The following is a 22778-nucleotide window of genomic DNA, read 5'->3' as shown; positions in this document are numbered from 1 at the left end:
AAAACATTCGAGAGGGAGGGAGATGAGAAAGGCAGGACCCTCGGACTGACGGCTGGGACCACTTACTGGTATGCGCACCTGCGTGACCAGGAGGGAAGGTTATGTGACTGAAGGCGGGTTTGTCCGCCCCCCGGTCTGCCTGCTGGCACGTACTGGCCCTACGTGGCAGGATGCACCCGGCATAAACAGACAGTGCAGAAAGAGGGGGGGTGAGACTCCTAACACTGAGGCCCACGTTGTCTCTGCGGGGACGCCCGCTGAGTTAGGAGCCTGTCAGCAACCCTCTAATCTGCCACCTCGAGAGAATGTTCAGTCTCAGTGTCCTGCCGACAAGTATTACCTCATGAGTAATTAGGCATACTTTGCTTCTTTAACATGCTTTCACCTGAATAGTCGTAGCCACTTTGTTCTGTGTGATTATTGCCGAATCCAAAACCCATTCGCAACCTAATTGGCAACGAGGATGGGATTAGGCAATTGAGACAGTGGAACTCACTAGTGGAGTGCACAGCTACGTGAGGTCGTGCCACTGGATAGAAACTGTGTTTGTGCTGTTTGTGTGTGTGGTCTTTAGATCTTTATTGTGTAATATATATATCAGCAGAGAGGGCTGAATAAGCACAACAGGAAAGTGCAGAATTTGAAAGCGGGAAAGCCAGGAATAACTCAGACTATGGCACCCCCCCGCCCCCCAACCAGTGGAGGATTGGGAGCCGTACTCTGACTTGTATCCTTGGAAAGAGACTAGGGAAGTACTTTAGCATGGGAAACAAGAATGAAGCGACGGCCAAGCTCCAGTGCAACTGGCATGGAAGGACCGGCAACAGTCCTTACAAATTGTAAAAGCCTCAATGCTACTGGAGTGGGGGCCTCCTTAATATATGGAAATCCCAAGCAATTTCTGGGGAGGAAACCAAATTGAAGCTATGCAAACATAAACAGAAATGGAAATCGAGGACCTTTCAAAATGATTAGGACATCTTAATAATCGATTTGAAAGATTGTTTTTTCACCATACTATTGCATCCTGAGGACCATGACATAGTGCAACGTATGAACCAAATGCTGAAATGCCAGCTATATTAAGAAAAAAAAAAAAAGAGAGAGAGAGAAAAAAAGGAAAAAACAAAAAAAAAGAAAAAAAGAGAAAAAAGGAAAAGAGAAAAAAAAGAAAAAGAGAAAAAAGAAAGAGAAAAAAGAAAAAGAAAAAAAGAGAAAAAAGAAAGAGAAAAAGAAAAAGAAAAAAAGAGAAAAAAAGAGAAAAGAGAAAAAGAAAAAGAAAAAAAAGAAAAATAAAAAAGAAAAGAGAAAGAAAAGAGAAAGAAAAAAAAAGAAAAGAGAAAGAAAAAAAAAGAGAAAAGAGAAAGAAAAAAAAGAGAAAGAAAAAAAAAGAGAAAAGAGAAAGAAAAAAAAAGAGAAAGAAAAAAAAAGAGAAAAGAGAAAGAAAAAAAAAGGGGGGGGAAATTATGCCTGCAGAAAAATTGGCAAGAGCAGAATATGTTTTAAAATTTTGAGATTACCCCAGGACAGCCTAGTCCCTCTGATGGTCAAACACAGGGCTGGGCTAAAGGGAGCCCTGACAGAAGTAAAGTCGGGTCCGTGTAAGGTGATACTGAGAGACTGGAACACCGGAAAATGGACGGGACCTTTAGACTTGATAACCTGGGGAAAAGGGTATGCTTGTATCATTACAGATGCTGGAACCAGATGGGTGCCAGCAAAATGGGTGAAACCTTGGCTGGAAGCAAACTTGCATACATCAGATGTAGCAGGCAAGCAACCGGTACCCTAGCTGTGGAAAGTGTGAGCCTGCAGAAGAACAACATGGGAGGAAGAAGTGTTACTGTTCTTATTAGCTGTATATTGTGGCTGTTAGGAGGTAACGTTACTTTTAATGCTATTATATAGAAGCTGATGCTACTTTTAACACTAATGGATATGTTATGCTTCTTAGGCATATTGTTAATTATACTCAAGTTAAGAGTTGTTGGCTTTGTGGGACAGCAGACCAATTTGATGCACTGGTGTTAGGTATTCCTTTAAACAACTGAACAGTGTTGTAGAGCGACAAGAAAAGGATCTTAATAAGCTCCAGGCAGAGGTGGAAGATCTTGAAGAAAGGAACAGAAGTGTCCAGGCAGCACTTGACAGTGCTTACAAGGAACTTGCAGATCTTCATAAAGCTAATGCCACAAAGGACAGTGAGGCACAAGAGGCAGCCCTAAGTCGGGAAATGAAGGCAAAGGAACAACTTGGTTTAACTTTGGAGAAGGCCAGGATGAGGCATGGCAGCAACAAGAAGCTTTGGCGATTCAGGTGGCAGACCTGTGGCTAGCGCTGCAACGTGCAGAACAACAGGTAGCAAGAAGAGAGGACTACTTACATCAGGAAATCAGTGAACTACAACAGAGACTGCAAGAAGAGGAGAGTCGGAACCAAGAACCGAGCCAAAGTGTTACATCTGCTACACGGCCACTGCTTCGGCAGATAGAAAATTTGCAAGCCACGCTGGGAGCGCAAACCTCCTTGTGGGAAAAATTGGAAAAGAATCTTTCTAACAGACTTGGTGAATCTCAAGCCCTTTTGGCAGCAGCTGCCGAAAGAGAACGGGCTGCAACAGAAGAACTTCTTTCTACTAAAGTTCAGATGTCTTCTACTGAATCCCAGAATAGTCTTTTAAGGCAAGAAAATGCTCGTCTCCAGGCTCAACTAGAAGGGGAGAGAAACAGACTGAAGAAAATGGAAAATGAGAACAGTAGATACGAGGTTGAACTGGAAGGTCTCAAAGTTGAGTATGCAAAAACCCTTGAGGAGGCAAGAGGGGAAAAGGAATGGTGTAACGGAAATGTTACCCACAATACGGGAACTATCCGGCTTAGGAAGGTTCCCACCGGGTGGTTTTTGATATGTGGGAACCGAGCTTGGGCTGGCATTCCGCCCCAGCCTATGGGTGGGCCTTGCACATTTGGTCGCCTTGGTATGATTTGGCCACACGGCCCTCCGGGGAACAGCAAGACCCTGTTAAGGTGATCAAAAAGAGCAGCGAACTCTTTTAGCTCAGAATGTGAGGATAGCGTTGATCTCTGGAGCACTTGGGGGTCTTCGTCCCTGGGGTATCAGCCACGTGGGCACACTGAAATATTGAGCTCCTTGCCTGCTAGGCCTTGAAACAAGCGAATGCAACCAGTACTGTGCTTAGTGAGCTGTCAGATGATTTAACCCAGGTACAACACGCTGTACTGCAAAACTGTGCCACTATTGATTTCCTGCTTCTTGCTCATGGACATGGGTGTCAGGACTTCGACGGAATGTGCTGCATGGACTTGCAAGATCACTCGACAACTCGGCGATACATGGACAACTCCACGACTTGACCAAGCATACGGAGAAAGTAACAAAGGATGCGGGATTTTTCCGTCTAGACGGACTAACGGACTGGTTAGGAATTGGGGAATGGATAAAATCGTTGATGAAATCGCTGTTAATGTTGTTACTATGGGGACTGTTGCTCATAATTAGCTTAATGATTGGTTGTACCTGTTTGCGCGCTTTAATGTCACGTTTGTTAACTGCTTTTTCACGCAATCCGAATCTGACACCTCAAGGCTGGCTTGCTTCCCGGGGTCACCTAATCTAAAGAAAAAGGGGGAATTGTAGAGGAATGGTTAGAGAGGCGCGGACATGGCTGCCCAGCAGGCCTGCTCAATTCCAGCCTTCAGGTTTCAGTGAAAGAACAAAGGGACTGCTAACTAGGAGATAAGGAAGTAGACCAAGGTCAGAGGGAATAAAAGAGCTGTTGAACTAAAAGGATGAGCTAAACAAGTAAGGGGGGCTGTAAGGGTCTTAGTTAGATCATTGTCTACCAATTAGGAGCCTGTGTAATTACATCACTAACTGTTAGAATCATATAAATGTACTGCATGTAAGCTAATAGACGAAGCCAGTTCCAGCTTCTATGAAGTTGTTGTCTGGCATTCCTGACCCGCTCCAAGCTGCAACAGCAAATCACTCCTTTCAGATGAACTTTGCTTGAACTTTGCTCATTATAATGTGAAAACCACACCTCCATCCCAAAAGTTACCCACCTCCGAGGTACGACCACTCCTCCCTGAGCATGCGCTCTAGATTTTCGATTGACTGTACCTTTAAATGAAAGCGAGAAACTTTTTCACCAATCAATAACAATATTAAGTATGACTCTAGACACTCAAGCTCCACCTGAATGTAAAGAAAAGTATAAAAGGTGAACTCAGGAGGAAAGAGAGGTGAGGGGGGAAGAAACCATTGTAACTTCTGGATCAGTCGATGGGCTGATCCCCCTTTCCTCCTCTCAGACTGGAACGCCGCCTGAGGAGACTCCTCAAGGTTAAGAGCCCTCTCCCATCTTCTGGAGTGAGTGATGATTGCACATTTGTACATCAGAGCTAGCTAAAATCCCCACGCTGTAGTAGAAGATTTTCTGTACTGACATCAGAAACCTGCTTTGTAAATGTTGCATTTGAATAAATCATACTGTTTGTGAACTCGACTACTTGTTTGGGGGGCAGGGGCGGGAATCAGACCTATGGTCCACAGACTGTTCGTGAATCCGATACTGCCAGAGTCGAGTTTATAGTTGATCACACTATTTGGGAACTTGATTCGCTCCTAGGAAGGCGATCGGACCTACAGTCCACAGACTGTGAATCCGATACTGATTTGATATCTCCTTTTCCCCCCACCACCACTACGGCTTTCAAGCTGCAACATTTTACAGAAACACACATCATTTAAAATACATAATTTGAATCATGAAAGCTACAGAAAATAAAGCATATTCAAGACTGAAACTTGTTTATTTTCACTTTACCCATCCAGTTAATGAAGGAATTATTAAGTTTATTTTTTATCTGTAAGAAATAATGACAAAAGTCTTCAATAGAGTTATTACTTCAAAAGCATACACGCATGAGCCAAATATTAGAAAATTCTTAAAGCTACAAGATAATGAAAGCAAACACCTATTTAGTCATTCCCTTTTTTTTCAATGTACTGCAAAATCGTATTTTATTAAATACAGAAAGAACTATTATTTTTATCTAGTTTGACTGAGCTTATAACCACTTAGGTTCCCTGGACTAACTCGCTTTTGAGTAAGAAGAAATAGAGAGGAAAAACTTTTAGATTATTATTTCCAGTGATGAGGAATCCACTTCAATCCATGTAGTTGTTATAATGGTAATTATCTTCACTATTAAACTTAAATCCAGTATAAATTTGTCTGGCTTCAGATTAGATATACCTGTTGTCTTTATATTCTGGGCTGAAAGGTCTGTGTATTTCTGGACTGCAGTCAGCTTACTAAGCTCAACAAATTCAACTACACAAGGGGCTAAAATAAATTATTTCTCACTTTCTACGCATTATGGCTTTTCTCTGAAACACCTCTTATTTTTCAAGATCTATCAGAACTGGAACCCATATTCAAATAGCAGTCTCACCTATGCAACAGTCTTCCGATATAACATTTCACCCTTTAAAGATTCAGAGATTGCAATATCATTTTCATGTTTCCCTTATTACCTCCAACATTCTTCAAAAACCAGAGCAAAAACCACCTTCAACTACTGTAAGCTCTCCTTTTCATTTGTATAAATTTACATTTGTATATATTATAACACAATTAGCCAAGCACCATACAGAATGCAGTCTGAGTTTACTAGTATATCTATCTCACCTTAACATTTTAGTCATTTTAATTTCACATCACTGATTTAAAATAATAAAACAAAAAATGCTCAGTATTTCAATTCACCTTTTTGTGAGAAAGTTTTCAAACCTACATTCCCACATCAAGAGATTTCAAACTGTTACCCTATAAATAAAATCCTATAGAAGACCCAAGGTTTTCCTTTCCCAAAGAACAGCTGTAGCATATCCTCCTGAAGGCTGTATCAGTTCTAGATGTTTCAGACATACTGTAGTGCTTGACAAGATGTGGGGACTATTGGGGAAGGGAGAACTCTGCAAGTGGTCTCATAGCAGATCCCCACATAAAAAGACTGTTGTTGGCTCTTACCAGTCTCTTATACTCCAATTATCAAGAATTCCACTTTTTTTTTTTTTCATGGAACTGGACAGCCATTTTGAAGAGACACTGTGTTTTCTTCTGCCAAGCTTAAGTTACAATGCGAATCAAAGCTCTCTAAGTATTAGGATCTAGAGCAGGGAAGAGTTATGTAAGAAATGGGAAGCTAACTTTTTTGGCATTGATAATACTTTTCACTAAAGCAAAAGAAGATTAGTGAAGGTTATTTCATATTTAAGTCTTAGGAACTGCATTACCTCTCAAATTATTTTGATATTTGTTATACTTACTCTGACTTCTTTTCACAAGTTTTAGAAGATTCTTCTATTTTCTTCTCTAGTTCCAGCACAAGTTCCTCTTTGCTCAAAAGTGTCTGCTGCGTCTGTATCAATTCTTCTATTACCGTTTTTAAACTGTGATACATACATATCAGAAATCAATGGGATGCATACACAAACTGTACATATTTAGGAACATTGTATTCTTTTTCTTAAAATGAAAAAGAATTAGTCTTTAAATTATGTTATTACATTAAATTATGTACTTACAGCTTGATGGCCTTTTTTGTAGTCATTGCTTTATATTATGTTATTAATCTTTGTTATTACAGTACACATAACTAATTGCTTATACGTACATGAACTACTGCCTGCATGCTCTTCTATCAAGAAAAAATCCTCTAGAAGAGCATGCTATGTAGTTTAATATCTTCCTAACATATTGCTAATTCACCAAAAACTGTATGAAAAACAAAAACTTTCCCACTATTGCAGTACACATTAGATAAATACGCACAATCAGTAGTTGTGATATATTTTCTCTGGAAATATTAAGACCAAAACCAACAGCTTTTGCATTAGGTATTAAAGCAACACTTGTCTCATACTAAAAAGTGTTGCTTTAACTCATATAAGTGATCTGTATATTTTTCTCTACTATTAACTCCTTTTAAAAAGCTCTCAATCTTTGGTAATGGTAAATCCAAAGTAAAGATTAACTTGTATGTTAAAATAAACAAATACATGGTGTGTGGAGGGGGAGGATAATCTAAAAATTTGTATAGTGAATGGCTTTAAGCTGATAGCTACCACTCAGAAATGAGATCTTGAGGTTACAATAGATGATTCCAAGAAAACACTGCCTCACTACTCAGCAGTGATCAGAAAAAACAATGATTCTCTAGGGTTTGTTAAAAACAAAGCAGAGCATAGAATATAAAAACACTTATTATGCCTTATAAGGGTATGGTAGAAGTTTACAGAATCATTAATTGTGTGGAAAGGAGTACATTGTTCCCATTCCCACTCAAAACTTATGCTCCACACTGTTTTTGGTTTTCAGAAAAAAAAATGAATGAAAGAAAGGACATAGTTTAAGACGACAAACTAAAATTCGAAGAAAAAAAGCACTGTTTTTTTTATTTGTATTAGTTATACTTTCTAAGGAAAAAGGGTCAAATAAGTAGTCAAACATTGATTGAAATATGTTACAGATACAAAAAGATCATTTACTATTAAAATTCTGAATGTACAAATTTATAATCAATATAAAAAACGTATAATTAATAGTTGCAGTCTCACCATTCACTGCCTTAGACCATTTCATGGCAAAAAGTGAGTCTAACAAGATAACAAGAATATTATAATATAGATGTACTAAACCTCAGCAGGAGATTTGTTCCCCAATAACAACTGAATAATGGTATGGTTGGGGAAATTAATAAAAAGATAATTGCAGAACAGATTATCAAAATACGTTGAGAGGGAGTTTATCACCTTGAATAGTCTAAAGTGACATGAAATGTAATATAAAAGCTGCATTTATATTAGTAAATTAACACACTTTAAAGGTCATAACAATGAATAAGATTTTAGAAAACAGAAGCCAAACACCTGCAAAATAAGTAAAACGTATTAAATGAACAATTCCTGGTTGGCAATTTAAATCACTAACTGCATCAGTGTACTCAATGGCTTCAACAATAGATTTCAGTATTTTTTTCTAGAGTAATGAGTGTGAAAATACATTTGAGAATATTAAGTTCCAAAGGAGGATTCATGATGGATTTGAGGCATTGTGGGAATCAACTAGATCAAAAGTTCAGGCAAATTGGCTGTTGGGGCAGAAGTATTTTGTGCAAAGGAACAATAGAAACAGTGTTTTCTGTCTACAGCCTGAAAACATTATTTCAGAAACAGGACCATCTGCAATAAACTAACTAAGAATTCATGTACAGGATGAGTTGAGTGAACCTCATAATATATGTCATAATATATGATAGCACTTCAAAGGATGAAAGATTTGTGAAGAAAGGCTTACGTGACTTGTAAACTTTCTGCTGTTAGATTATTCCACATGATCTCATTAGCTTGAAGGTTTTCATTTTCTTCTAGTAAAGACATATCAAACTCTATTTCTTGTTCAACAACTCCTGATGACCTAATTTAGTAAATAAAAGTTACATTTGCAAAATCAACATCTATTATCTAGAATAGGGAATCTATTTGCACTGGTCTACTCTTTGCTGAGCCACCTGTATATCTGCTTGTGGCAATTATCAATTTGCACATTAAAAGCAATGGATAATGCAAGAAGTCTTAGACTATTCACTTATGTACCAATATGCAATATCAGCTGAATAAATAGCAAATACAATATATTTTTAAAATAAAAAACTTTCTTGCATTACCTGCATATTCTGTTCTGCTTCAGGCACTGCTTATTCTGCAATAACTGTAGTTAATACAGGGATACCTAGAGTTCACTTTATCTAGAATTTAGGCAAGGAGAGATATATAGCAGAGAAATTTAGCTTAGCCCAGGATGCAAAATGCATCCAAAACCACAGTAGCTTACCCCACACTGAATCTGGGTTATCATGTATAGTATGCTGCCAGTACCAGTTATGACTCTTCATGCAATAGCATAATTAGAATTTTGTTTTTCAAGAGACAGTCAAAGAGACAGTCAGGTTAAAAACTTGATATTCAACTGAATTTCTGTACATGAAAATGGAACAGCTTTTCAAATTAAGATAAAGCTTTACAAATAACAACTTTAAAGTAACCAAATGGAAACAAATTCAAATTTGACCACTTTAGCAGTGTTGCATTTTAGCACAAGCATTTCTTGAGAGGAAATATGAACATGCACATCAAAATGAAAATGTATACCTGTGAGTTTCTATGAAGTCATTATATTCAGAGTTAGGGTCTATCTGTTCAACAGAGGCCTTGATCTCTTTATGGACATTCACAATCTCTTCTGTTACGAGACTAGTGATTTGGCTATATTCATCCAAGATCCCTTTTCTAGAGAGGAAAAAATATCTATATGACATGACACTGAAGGCATAGATGGCATTGAATATGCTTCAAGCTTTCAACTTGCTGTTTCTACACTATCATGTTTCAATTGGCTAAAAAAATAAGATCATATATTGCTTGAAGAAATAATATTAATTGTAGCCTCTTCTTTACAAATTGGCTATAAGTGGAGAAATCTCTTATGATCATGCTCCTTCTGCAAATTTTAGAGCATCTACATGTAGCATAGGTGAAATAGATCTGTAGGGAAAAGGAATGTAAACATCTCACTGATGACACCCTTTTTTCCACAACTAGAAGACTTATCTCACTAGTCATCACTTTTAGACTAAAGACTTTCATGTTTCCTTGACTGACAAAATAAATATATTCTGACATATGGCAAAATGAGTCAGAAAATAGTTAGTGTGCATTTTCTTTAAGATCTGTTTTTCTCTATTGTTTTAACCATGCTCTTTCACATCTTAAATGTTATGATTTAGGCATTAGGACAAGAATATGCATGTCACAAGTTTGCATATATTTACTAGAAGCAACAAAATCAAGCAAGATGTTCACGTAACATCTAGCCTTAGGACCTGTCCCCAACAGAGGGCAGAAGTAAATGATTAGGCAATAATACAAGAAAAATAAGTGATATTCTACTACTAATTTACTGGTATTCAGTGATTACTTCCCCAGAATACTATCCTATTCTCTTTAACTTTTAGCTTTCCACAAATGACCCCTCTAATCATTTCCTATTTCATTTTTTTTTGTGTGACAAATTTGTTGACTTGCTAAGATGTAAAGCATGGTGAGCTCTTTTAAATACTGATGAATTATGACTGACCCAGAGGAAGGTGCACAGAAAAGAAACCCCAAAAACTATTGATAGACTTTTACTGTCTAATATCTCAAATTATGTTAATTGCACATAAACATTATTTTCTTGGGTTTCTTCAAAACTTTTTCTGAGGAGAAAACAAAGAAAAGTCATAAAATCTTGACTTGACTGTGAACAAGTTTGAAAAAGCTTCAAAAAACAATTCAAACTGTGTGAGGGAAAGAGACAAGCCAATGTCAACTACTGCAATGCCAGATCTAAGAGCAAGAGTAGCTCTGTCAATTATCACCAAACCAAAATTGATATTATTAATATTAATCTACAATTCAAGTTTGCTGAACTATTTGTATTTACTTTACAAAATTAAAATTATTATGGATGGATGTATTTCTGAAAGATGACCACAACACCTATATATGTGAAATCACCACCTATTTTTGTGGAATTAAGCCCAAAGTTATCAGACAGCAATAATTATCCAATAAATTCAGATCCTTCTAACAATGTATTTAGTGACAAAAATATTTTTGCTGTTTTTTAGTTCAATAGGTTCTTGTTCAGTGATAAAATTCTTAAGTGAATTATCAGAACTCACAGTTCTAATACAGCACAAAACTAACTGGAGTCTCTTGCTGTTAAGATAAAAAGATTGTGCCGATTCTATTTCATTTAGATTTCCAATTTATCAAAATCAAAGGGAGTAACATCATACTTCATGAGACAGTTAATGTTGTCACCTAAGCAGATATAGCATGAAGCCTCCAGCTCTCCCTCGCTTCCTCCGTGTTGAAGATGAATGCAGATTTCAGAAAATGAGTTAGAGTGCCTCACCTCTATATGAACGATACTTACATAAAGCACTTACTTACACTGGTTTTCTTTAAGAATAAGTCACTTAAAAGCAATATTTTTGACTCACAGTCCTCAGAATGCCCTAGAGCAGGACCTACGGAACAGTCTCCTAAATCTACTTGCTCTCTTCAGGAAAGAGAACGAGACAGTATGGTGGTTAAGAATCAGAAGAGAGAGTATAAAGTCCTCATTTACAGTTCTCCAAGATCATCAATTTGAACACTTTCATCAATGATGTAACTAATGATCTTTCAGAAAAAGGTAATTGCCAGTTAAACCCAAATTTTCTACTGATGAAATTTCACAAAAAAATGGATAAACAACAAACTTCCATAGTATCTCAGCTGAAGAAAAGGAGAAAGCATGAGCTCAACTATAAACACTGCAGACAATCTCTACAATTTTAAAAGTTTCATGTAAAGACAGACTCTCACTACAATGAATACATAACCCCTTAATACGACTAGCTGTGTTTACTTGAACAGACTTTTCTATGGATAATTGTTATCAATGGAAAGATAAAAACAGCTTTTTTCATTGCTCCTTTATATACAACTACTTAAGCACAGTTTATTACTTTCTAACAATAGTAAATTAATTGGAATATACATAAAATTGTACAAATTAGAAAAATAAAGAAAATACTACGTACAGGGCTTTAATCATTTCTTCTTGCATCTTCTGTAGAGAATCAAGTAGCAGGGGAAGTGTAGTGTCATAGTACTGGTGCTGATGTAACTGTGCTCCTTTCAGTGCCAACACATATTGATTATGCAACATATGAAGCTTCATAGTGGCTTTATCACACCGATCTTTGGCTTTTTCAGTCTCCTTTCCTGAGAGAAAGAAAGAAAATAAAAATACATATGGTGATTTAAAAGTGTAAAAACATCAATATTTTGATATTACATAAATCTAATAGATTTATAAGTTTTCACTTCTTCCTCAATAGTCCTTCCAAGCTATTTGTCTGAAAAAAGGTAAACTTTGACTATTCTCAGCTCATTTGTAAGACAAACTAAACTGGTGTTCTTATTCAAGACTAAGTAAGAAAAAATTGCTGTATTTTCTCTGAGCATAAAGGTGAGAATTCTTTTATTGAAAAGCATATGAAAAACATCTATAGGTATAAAAATAATATAATTATGAAGAGTTAAAAAAAAAACCCTCAAACACATAACTATCACAAATGCTAATCTTTTATTTGCCTCAAAGCAAATAAGCAAATTTTTACAAAGAAATTAAATGCCCTACTAGGTCAGAACCATGATATATCTAGACCAGCACTCTGTCTCTAAGAGTGATAGCAGGAGTCGCTTCTAGGGAAAGTGGACAGAATGCTATTTGTGGCCCATTTTCCCCATCATCTGCTGTCAATGGATAAGGGTTGCTAGAGGATATAACCATATTTATTCCCTGAACCAGTTTTCCATGAATATGTCTAACCCAGTTTTGATCCTTTTGATACTTGTTTGCCCTCACAAATTGCTCTGGTAGCAAGTTCCAGTAGTTCTGCCCACTGTGTACAGCGCTTTCCTTTTATTTGTTTGAAAACAGTTTCCTGCTGGTTTCAGCTAGTGCCACCTAGTTCTAGCATCACAAGATTGGGTATTTAATGAACCTTGCAATTTTACAAGGCACCTTTTATAAAGCGGGCCGTCCGCTTTGTCCAATCCGGTATAATTTGGACGCGGCATTTGGGACGAGATGGAATAGTCCCACATCCAAGACACAGCCAAGGAAGAGCAAGAGCAAAATTCTGCGAGACAGAAAGACTGAGCAAGCTCGGTCATCTGTGTGAAGAATTTTGATCTTGTTGACAGACTAGATGTTACAAGTCTAGAGAGGTGTAGGGAGACAGACCAGATGACCCACGTCCTTTCGGGCACAGGCAACAGAACTGCCAAGCCCCCTACTCGGATGAATGGGTCTGCCTACCATGCGACGCAGAACCCATATCTTTCGGGAGCAGGCAATGAGAAATGCCAAACCCCCTACTCAGACGTTTGGGCCTAACGCGAGACGCAAACATATGTATAATGTCAACGGACGATAGGAGAGCCTTTTTAGAAATGGCCCTCGCTATCTGCACTACACGGCTAGTGGAAAACCCAAGGTCGGAAAGGAGTCCATTATTACCAACGTACCACTTCCCTCTAGCGCCGATAGGGAAACCCAGGAAGTCTACAGTAGTGGCCGATGTTAGGGCCCGCACCTCCCCCGCCAGATGTTGATACTTCCTAGCCTTTTCTGCCGCGGCGTCACTCAAGGTTGTTAACCCACTCTCATAGTGGATGGTCACATCCACTACCTTCGCACAGGATCCCTTCACCAAAACCAAATCCGGCTTAAAGAGTTCATTGGTGTTATCTCTGAGATGGGGTTCTAAAAATATCTTCCATCCCAGCTTTTTAGCCTCTTCAGCCAGCACGCTACAGATGTCATTGTGCCTTTTGATCCTGGCCTCCTGGACAGCCGAGCAGTAGCCAATTATGTGGGAACAAGATTCCCACTCAGTGGGACAGTGTCTACATCCCCTGGGTGCACCCTCGCCCAGACCGCGGGCCAAAAACTCCTGTGTGGGATAGACATTGGCCCGCAACTGGATAGCTGTTATTAATTTGCGGTGAGGAATGCGGCCATAGTGCAGAAGCCAATCATTACTGATTCGGTCATTTTCAAAATTCCGAATCCCGCGTCCTTGTGATTTTAGATTGGTCCAATTATCCATCTCTCTTTTCCTCCACTTACAGGGAATGGGATAGATGGTCCGTGGAGCTCGCCTCTCCCACTCGGATAGGCCCTCGTCGGCCGCCTGAGCCTCCATTACTGGGAACTCCCCCGTCACAAATGGAACCTTCTCGGGTTGCCCGCCAGCCGAGATCCAGACTTTCCGGATCTCCTCCTAGATACCCTCTTGGTATCTCCTCCTGATGACATCATCCTCCGATTGGGCGATCCGCACCAACCTGCGAGCCTGTACATTTGGGATTAGGTTCGCCAGACGGGGAAGACTTGTAGCTGACGTAAATAATACCGTCACACGTACTAGGCGGTAGATGTAACCAGCCCTTGACAGCAGATCTTATCGAAAGATCGAGGGAATGCAAACTGGTGGCACTCAGGCCTGCGTGATCTGCAATGAACAGCAACCTCGGCAGGGCGTAGCTCCTCAAGATGTCAACCTTCTGGAGTGGTTTCAAAGGGGCACCCCCGATGTTCTTCACCCAGTGGGCCAGCACCTCGGACAGTTCCGGTCTCGATAGACCAATCCATGGGTCTATCCCAAGGCCAAGATACTTCTCGGAACTGCCCAGATCGATCATATCTAATTGCATATCTGCAATCGTCCACGGGTCACAGTCATTGATGGTATATGACTCTTTAGTTGGCCTAATCAAAAACCCGTGGCATTTCGGCGCTTGAACCCGCAGCCCGGTCCGTTGACAAAATTCCTCCACCACTCGAATACTCCGCTGCATACCCTCCCAAGAGTCACTGAGCAGTGCAAGATCGTCCGCGAATGCCAACGATGATATATGTTGGTCTCCATACTTATAACCGAGGCCCCGTTCTTCCAGGCGGCACAGCAAAGGATCTAATGCGAGATTGAACAGGATAGGAGAGAGCGGGTCACCCTGTTTCACTCCCCTGAGGATCTTAATAAAACGATCGCTGGGAGCCTGACTCCAGATACGTTCCAGCGTTGGTATACAGGTCTCTTAGGATGTCAATAATATGTCCATCGACACCCTTCTGGACCAGGACTTGGAAGATATGTTGATGGTTCACGGAGTCGAAGGCCTTAGCCAAATCGACAAACACGACTCCAAGGGTCCTATGATCTCGTTTTGCGCTCTTGATGAGCGCCTGGAGAAGCTTCAGATTTTCCGAGCAGCCAGGGGCTGCTATAAACCCCCTTTGCCTTCTGTTAATGGGGCATGCTCGCCGCAGTCTAGCGCTCAAAATCCGAGAGAACATTCTGAGAATAATGGACCCGATGGTGATGGGCCGCCAGTTGTCATTGTTCCCGATCTTCCCGGGATCAGCCGACTTCGGAATCAGGACCGTCCGGCCCGCCTTCACTCGATCCGGGACCCGTCCTGCCAACAGCCACAGGTTGAACAATTCAGCCATGCGGCTGCCCTGGGGATCAATCCTCATCAGATCCCGCAGGGAGAGGCCGTTGGGACCCGGCGCGGAGCGTCGAGACATCTCCGCGACATTCTTCATGACCTCCTTGGCGGAGATCATGGGCCTGAAGGAGCCGTTGTCAGCCATCCTCAAACTTCGGAATGAGCCCAAGCCGGTAAAGGGGGCGACCTCCTCCCACCTTCTCCTGAAGACGTCAACGACTTCTTCCATCAGAAGGGGGCACTTGATGGACTCGACATCGTCGAGGATGATCCCAGCAAGCTTCCTGCGATCCAAGGCAAAAAGCCGCTGGAACCTGAGGTATGAGCCCCGTCGAACCGCCCTGCGCTTCATCCACCTCTTCTCTTCTCGCGCAGGTCCGGCCTCGGCTGGATGCTTACGATGGTATTGCACTCTAGCTGCCGCGAGCTTCCCCTTCGCAAAGGAGGCCAGTTCCTCCAGCGGACCGGTGACAATCTCGGAGCTGCTCTCCACATCTTCCAAGATCTTCTGGAATGAAGTCTGGTCCTGCAGGTACCCAGCGCACAACCACTCTCCAATTCACCTTCTATATTCTCTCTTGATACCCTCCACCTTTTCCACTTCAGGGGAGGACTCCCCACTCGTTGATGATGTTACCCTTTTCTCGGGCGATGATGTCTTGGTCGCTGCCGCCAGCTGCCTTCTCTTATCGCTGATCTGCTTCGACGATTTCGTTGGCAAATGCTCCGTGATCAGCTTGTTGATAAATCGCTGGTTCTTGAATCTCCCCTCCAGTTCAATCAGCTGGGCCACCTCCGCCTCGGTCCAACAGCCTTTGTGAGCACCACGCTTCCCTTTTCCTTTCGGACGACCTGCCTCTATCCGTTCCACATTCCTCGTAAGTGGGTGCACAGATCTTTTGTGATGAGACAGGCCGCTTTTGGTGTTAAATTTCTGCCCGCACTCCTCCTGCTGGTTTCAGCTAGTGCCACCTAGTTCTAGCATCACAAGATTGGGTAAATAATAGTTCTGAATTCATCAGGTCATTGATTCCCTCATTAGGCCACTGATAAAAAAGTAGAATAAAATCCATACCAAGCAATAATTCTGTTGGTTACTGAGTCTGTCCCATTATGAAAAAAAAAGACTATTAAACCTTACCATTTGCTTCCTAACTTTTAAACATCTTTCTAGGTATAAGGACTTCTCCTCCCATTCCATGGCAAACTTTTTGCTCTGACAGCCTTTGGTAAAGGGCCTTAGGAAAGGCTCTTTGAAAATAAAATATGCTTTGCTCACTGGAAACTTTTTTTTTCCACATGCTAATTGATATCTTAAGAGCTCCATCAAGATAATACATGTCTTTACAAAAGCCATGTTGACTCTTTCCTAAGAGACCATGTTTATTCAGAGCCTCGATGATATTTATTGTAGACAGTACAGTCTTATTAAGGGCAGAAGTTAGAATCACCTGCTAGTTGCTCCCAGTAACAATTCCATCCCCTTGGCAAACCAATAGGCTCCTGGCACGGTGATGGGTATGCATTGGAAAGTTGATCAGCAACTTGGAATTTGAGCTCCTTCCAAAGTCCTAGATGAAGGCCATCAGCTTATAAACAGATTTATAAACAGCTATGTATGTGATCCAATGGCATATATATACACCTCTATGTCTGTGTGTCTCTCTATCCCTTTCTCTGTCTCTCTCTTTTCTTTCTCTGTCTCTGTCTCTCTCTCTCTCCCTAAGTCTCCTATGTCTCTCTAAGTGTGCATGTGTGCATCACCCTCTCTCTGACTCTGTGTGTGTGTGTGTGTGTCTGTGTCGTTCTTTCTCCCTGTGTTTCTCTCTCCTGTGTGTGTGTCTGTGTCTCCCTCCCTCTATGTGAGCCTCTGTGTGTGTCTCACTGGCTCTTGCACTCTCACATGCGCGCGCCCTCTGTGCGTCTCTCCCTCTGTGTGTTTCTATATTTGTCCTTCCCTTCCTCTGTGTGTGTCCACCCTCTGTGTGTGTGTTTCTCCTTGTGTGTCTCTTTCTGTGTCTCTGTGTGCCACCCCACTCTGTATCTGTGTGTGTGTCATCCTCTGTGTATGTGCACCTCTCTCTGTGCCTCTCTGTGCATCCCTCTCTACCTCTCTGCACTCTCTGTGTCTCTGTCTCTGTCCTTCTCTCTCTGTCCCTCTCTCTGTGTGTATCTATTTATCTCTCTGTCTCTCTCTGTGCCACCTTGCTTTCTGTGTGCCGCCGCTGCTGTGTCTGTGTATGTTTCTCTGTCTCTCTGCCTGTATGCCTGTGACTCTTTCTGTGTCTGTCTCTCTTTGTCTGCTCCACCCTGCTCTCTCTGTGTCTTTCTGTGTCTCTCTCTCTTTCTGTGTCTGTGTCTATCTCACCATGTCTTTGTGTGTGTGTGTGTTTGTGTGTGTGTCTGTGCCCTGCCCCGCTTTGTGTGCATGTCTCACCCTCTGTGTGTGTCTCTCTCTCTGTCTCTGTGTGTGTGTCTGTCTTCCTCTGTCTCGCTCAGCGTGCCCCGCCCTGGTCTGTGTGCATCTCTCATTCCGTGTGCATGTCTCTGTCTCTGTCTCTCTCTCTCTCTGTCTCTCTCTCTCTCTCTCTCTTTGCCCCCCATGTGTGCTCCCCTGCTCTGTGTCTGTCTGTCTGTCTCTGTGTGCGTCCCTCTCCGTGTCTCTCCCTGTGTCTATCTCTGTGTCTATCTCTCCGTGTCTCTCTGTGTGTCTCTGTCTGTCTCTGTGTGGTCCCCTGCTCTGTGTGTGTGCCCTCCCACTGTGTGTGTGTGTCTGTTTGTCTGTCACTCTTTCTCTCTTGTGTCTGTGTGTGTGTGTGCCTCTCTCGCTTTGTGTGCCCCCCACTCTCTCTATGCGCCTCTCCCTGTGTTTCTCTCTCTCGGTATCTCTCTCTGTGCACTGCCCCACTGTGTGTGTCTCTCTCTGTGTTTCTCTATCCATGTCTGTCTCTCTGTGTGTGTGTGTGTCTCTCTCTGTGTCTCTCCCCATATGTGTCTCTTCCTGTGTCTCTCTCTCCCTGTGTGTGTCTCACTCTCTCTGTGTCTATCTCTCTGTGCATCTCTCTGTGTATGTCTCTCTAGTCTCTCGCTGCCTCTCTCTCTCTGTGCCCCCTGCTCTCTGTCTGTCTCTGTGTGGCCCCCTTCTCTCTGTGGGCTCCCCCGCTCTGTGTGTGTGTGTCTGTCTCTCTGTCGCTCTCTCTCTGAGTCTCTGTGTCTCACTGTTTTTTGTGTCTCTGTCTCTCTATCTGTCTCTTTATGTGTCTCTTTCTCTGCCCCCCCACTTTGTCTGTCTGTCTCTCTCTCACACTATTTTTCTGTGTGTCTGTGTGACCCACACTCTCTATGTGTGTGCCTCTCTCGCTGTCTCTCTCTGTGCCCCCCTCCCCGGCTCTCTGTATGTGTCTCCCTTTCTCTGTTGATCTGTGTGTGTATGTCTCTCCATATCTCTCTCTGCGCACCCTCCTCTGCTCTCTATATGTTCCGCCCCACTCTGTGTGTGTCTCTATGTGTGTGTGTTTGTCTCTGTGCCCCGCCCCACACTGTGTGTGTATCCCTATCTCTCTCCCTCTGTGTGTTTGTCTCTCTGCGTGTCTCTGTGTGCCCCCCTTGCTATTTGTGCCCCCTACTCTGTGTCTGTGCGTCTTTCTGTCTCTCTCTGTGTCTGTGTCTCTCTCAGTCTCTCTGTGTCTCACGATCTCTGTGTACCTGTGTGTATCTCTTTCTGTATGTCTGTGTTTGTTTATCTGTGCCTCACTCTGTGTGCGTGTCTGTGTCTGCCTCTCTCCATGTCTCCCTCTCTCTCTGTGCCCCCCGCCCCGGTCTGTGTGTCTCTCTCTATGCCCCCCTCCTCTGTGTGTGCCTCTCTCTCTTGTGTTTCTCTCTCCCTGTGTCTCTCCATGCCTCTGTGTGTGTCTCTGTCTCTATGCTCCCCCATTCCGAGCATCTCTGTGTGGCCCCCTGCTCTGTGTGTGCCTCTCTCTCCCTGTGTCTCTCCGTGTCTCTGTATGTCTGTCTGTCTGTCTCTGTGTGCCCCCCGTACTCTGAGTGTTTCTCTGTGCCTTTCTCTGTGTACCTTCCCACTCTGTGTGCCCCTCTGCTCTGTGTGTGTCTCTGTGTGTGTGTGTGTGTGTCTATCTCTGTGCCTCTCTCTGTATCTCTCTCTCTCTTTATGCCCCCTCCCCGGTCTCTATGTGTGTCACTATGTTTCTCTCTGTGCCCCCCCACACACTGTGTGTCTCTCTCTGACACTCTCTGTGCATCTCTGTGTGTGTTTCTCTCTCCCTGTGTCTCTCTCCGTGCCTGTGTGTCTCTCTGTGCACTCCCCACTCACTGTGCATGCCTCTGTCCCTCTCTATCGATCTCTCTGTGTGTATGTCTTTGTGAGACTCTCTCTCTGTGTCTCTCTCTGCGCACCCACCTGATCTTTGTGTGTGCCTCCCCACTCTGCGTGCGGGTCTGTGTGTGCCTCTCTGTGTATCTCTGTCTATCACTCAGTGTGCATCGCCATGTGTCTCTCCCTGTGTCTCTCACTCTGTGTGTGCGCCCCTCTCTCTGTGTCTCTCTGCCTCTCTGTCTCTCTCTGTCACTCTGTGCGTCTCTGTGCCCCCCGTTCTCTGTGTGTCCCCCACTGTGCCTTTATGTACCTGTCTCTCTCTACTCCCTCTCTCTGTGCCTTTCTCCGTTTATGTCTCTCTCTGTGTGTGTCTGTAACTCTCTCTGTCCGCGTCTGTGTATTTCCGTGTCTGTCTCTCTCACTCTGTCTCTATGCCTCACTGTCTCTGTGTCTGTCTCTGTGTGCGTCTGTCTCTCTATTCGTGTTTATGTGTCTCTGACTCCCTCTCTGTGTGTCTCTGTCTCTATCTCCCTCCCTCCATGGCTCCATCTCTCTCCCTTCCCCTTTCTCTTTCCCTCTCTCTCCTCTTCTCTCTCCCTTTCCCCCTCTCTCCCTCCCCCCCTTTTCCATCTATCCCTCCTTTTCCACTCTCCCCATCTGTCTCCCTCCATCTCCCTCTATCCCTCTCCATCTGCATCTATTCCTCCATCTCTCCCTCCCTCTCTGCCTTGCATTCTCCCTCCTTTCCCATCTCCCTCTTTCTCTCCCTTCCTTCTCCTGTCTCCCTCTCAATCCCTCCCTCCTTCTCTCTCTCTCCCTCTCACTCTGACTTTCCCTCCCACTCAATCTTCCTCCCTCTATTCTGCACTCCCTCCTCCTCTCCCTCCCCCTTTCCCACCCTCCCACTATCCCTCTCTCTCTCCCCATCTCCCCTTCTGTCTCCCTTCCTCCCCCTCTGTCTCCCTCTCTCTTCTCCTCTTCCTCTCTCCATCCCTCCCCCTCTGGCCCTCCCTTCCTCTCTTTCCCTCTATCCTTCTCTCTCCCTCTCACTCAATCCCTCTCTCCCTCTCATCTTTCCCTCTGTCTCCCTGTCTTCATCGCCCCCTCCCTCTCTGCCTCCACACTCTTTGTCTCCCTCTCTCCCTCACATCTTGTCCTCTGTTTCCCTCTCTCTCTCCATCCTTCCCCCGGTATTCCTCTGTCTCCCTCTCCGTCTTCATCTCTGTCTCCCTCTCTCCCTCCTCAGCTTCCCTTCTCTCTCTCCCTCCCTCCTCCTGTCTCCCTCCCTCAACCTTTTACTCTCCCTCCCCCTCTCCCTCCCCCTGTCTCCCCCTTCCTGTCTTAAAATCTGTCTCCCCAACTCCCTCCATCTGTCTTTGCCTCTGTCTCTCTTCCTCCCTCCCCGTCTTCCCCTCTGTCTCCCTCTCTCTATCTCTCCCTCCCTCCCCAGCTGTCTCCCTCTTCCCCCCATCTCCTGTCTTTCTCCCTCCCTCCCCCCTAACTCTCTTTCTCTCTCCTTCTCGTTCTGTCTCCATCTATCCCTTCCTTCCCCTCCATCTCCTCTCCTGCCCCCTCCCTCTCCCTCTGTCTCCCCCTCCATCTCTCCTCCCTCTCCAGTCCTCCCCGTCTCCATCTCATCTCTCCCCCCTCCCCAGGCTCCTCTCTCTCTTCCCCCCTCCTCCTCCCTCTCCATCACCTCTCTCCTCTAACTCCATCTCTTCTCTCTCCTCCCTGCTCCCACCTTCCGTCTTTTCTCTCTCCCCTCGTCTCCTCCCCTCTCCATCTCCTCTCCCCCATCTCTCCTCCCCCATGTCTCCTCCATCGCCTCTCCCCCTCTCCTCCCCGCCCTACGTCTCCTCTCCTCCTCTCTCTTCTCCCCCCACTATGTCTCCTCTCCCCCTCTCTCCTCCCACCCTTCTCCTCTCCACCACTCTCCTTCTCCTCTCCATCTCCTCTCTTGCTCTCTGCTCCCTACCGACTCCTCTCCCCCTCTCTCCTCTCCTCCTCCCCCATCTGCTCTCCCCATCTCTCCTCCTCTTCCCCTCTCTTCTCTCCCATCTCCTCCTCCCCATCTGCTCTCCCCCTCTCTCCTCCCTGCCTCTCCTCCCCCTCCTCCCCTCTCTCCTCCCCTGCTCTCTCCTCCCTCTCCTCCCCTGCTCCCTCCTCCCCTCGCTCTCCTCTCCCCCTCTCTCCTCTCCTCTCCCCCTCTCTCCTCTCTCCCTCTCTCCTCTCCTCTCCCCCTCTCTCCTCTCCTCCTCCCCCATCTGCTCTCCCCATCTCTCCTCTCCCCCTCTCTCCTCTCCTCCTCTCTCTCCTCCCCGCCTCTCCTCCACTTCCTCCCCTCTCTCCTCTTCTCCTCTCTCTCCTCCCCACCTCTCCTCCACTTCCTCCCCTCTCTCCTCCCCTGCTCTCTCCTCCCCTTGCTCTCCTCCCTCCTTCCCCACTCTCTCCCCTCCCCCCTCCTCCCCCCCCCGTCTCCTGTTCTTCCCCCTGCTCTTCTTCCCCCTGCCTTCCCCCTCTCTCCTCCCCCTCTCTCCTCCCGCCTCCTCTTTCCTTCCCCTTCTCTCCTCCCCCACTTCCCCTCTCTCGCCTCCTCCGCTCTCCTGCCCCTCCTCCCATCTCTCTCCTCCCCCCGCTCTTCTCCCCTGCTCTCTCTTCTCCCCTGCTCTCTCTTCTCCCCTGCTCTCTCCTCCCTCCCGCTCTCTCCTCCTCTCCTCGCTCCTCCTCTCCTCGCTCCTCCCCTTCCTCGCTCCTCTCTCCTTCCCTTCCTCTCTCCCCCCCTTCACTCCTCCCTCCTCCCCTCCTCTCTCCTCCCCCTCCTCTCTCCTCCTCCCTCTCCCTCTCCTCCCCCTCCTCTCTCCTCCCTCCCTCCTCTCTCCTCCCCACTCCCAGTCTCTCCAGTCTCTCCAGCAGGTCAACCCCTAATCTGTACTGGTGCCTGGGGTTATTCCTCACCAGATGCAGGACCCTGCACTTGTCCGTGTTGAACCTCATGAGGTTCCTCTCTGCCCAATTCTCCAACCTGTCCAGGTCTCTCTGAATGGCAGCACAGCCCTCAGGAGTGTTGGCCACTCCACCCACTTTGGCATCTTCCACAAACTTGCTGAGGGTGCACTCCAAGTCATTGTTGAACAGTACTGGGCCCAGTATTGACCTCTGGGGGACACCACTGGCCATAAGCCTCCAACTAGACTAACCCACACTTCCTGAGCTTCCCTATGAGGAGGTTATGGGAGAC

At 44.5% G+C, this 22778-nt stretch overlaps 1 protein-coding gene and 1 long non-coding RNA gene across 2 annotated transcripts in view; both read right to left on the bottom strand.

Moving 5' to 3' along the window:
• The window catches only part of LOC104577507 (tyrosine-protein kinase Fer-like), a 164840-nt gene that overhangs the window by 98723 nt on the left and 43339 nt on the right, over nt 1–22778 (bottom strand). The window contains exons 5-8 of the mRNA XM_088526692.1: nt 11724–11907; nt 9241–9378; nt 8387–8506; nt 6358–6480 (exon numbers count right to left, since the gene is read on the bottom strand). Coding sequence (XP_088382818.1) covers nt 6358–6480; nt 8387–8506; nt 9241–9378; nt 11724–11907 — 565 coding nt within the window. The remainder of the gene's footprint in view (nt 1–6357; nt 6481–8386; nt 8507–9240; nt 9379–11723; nt 11908–22778) is intronic.
• Nucleotides 16917–17200, bottom strand: LOC148594360 (uncharacterized). Its single transcript, XR_015913508.1, has 2 exons — nt 17076–17200; nt 16917–16982 (listed from the first exon to the last, which is right to left on the bottom strand). It is a non-coding gene; the product is annotated as an uncharacterized LOC148594360 (long non-coding RNA).

This window comes from Tinamus guttatus, unplaced genomic scaffold, assembly GCF_059628265.1.
Source record: "Tinamus guttatus ecotype Peru unplaced genomic scaffold, ASM5962826v1 Tinamus_guttatus_pri_ptg000252l, whole genome shotgun sequence".
NCBI lineage: Eukaryota > Metazoa > Chordata > Aves > Tinamiformes > Tinamidae > Tinamus > Tinamus guttatus.
This window is presented reverse-complemented; position numbering and strand designations above follow the sequence as displayed.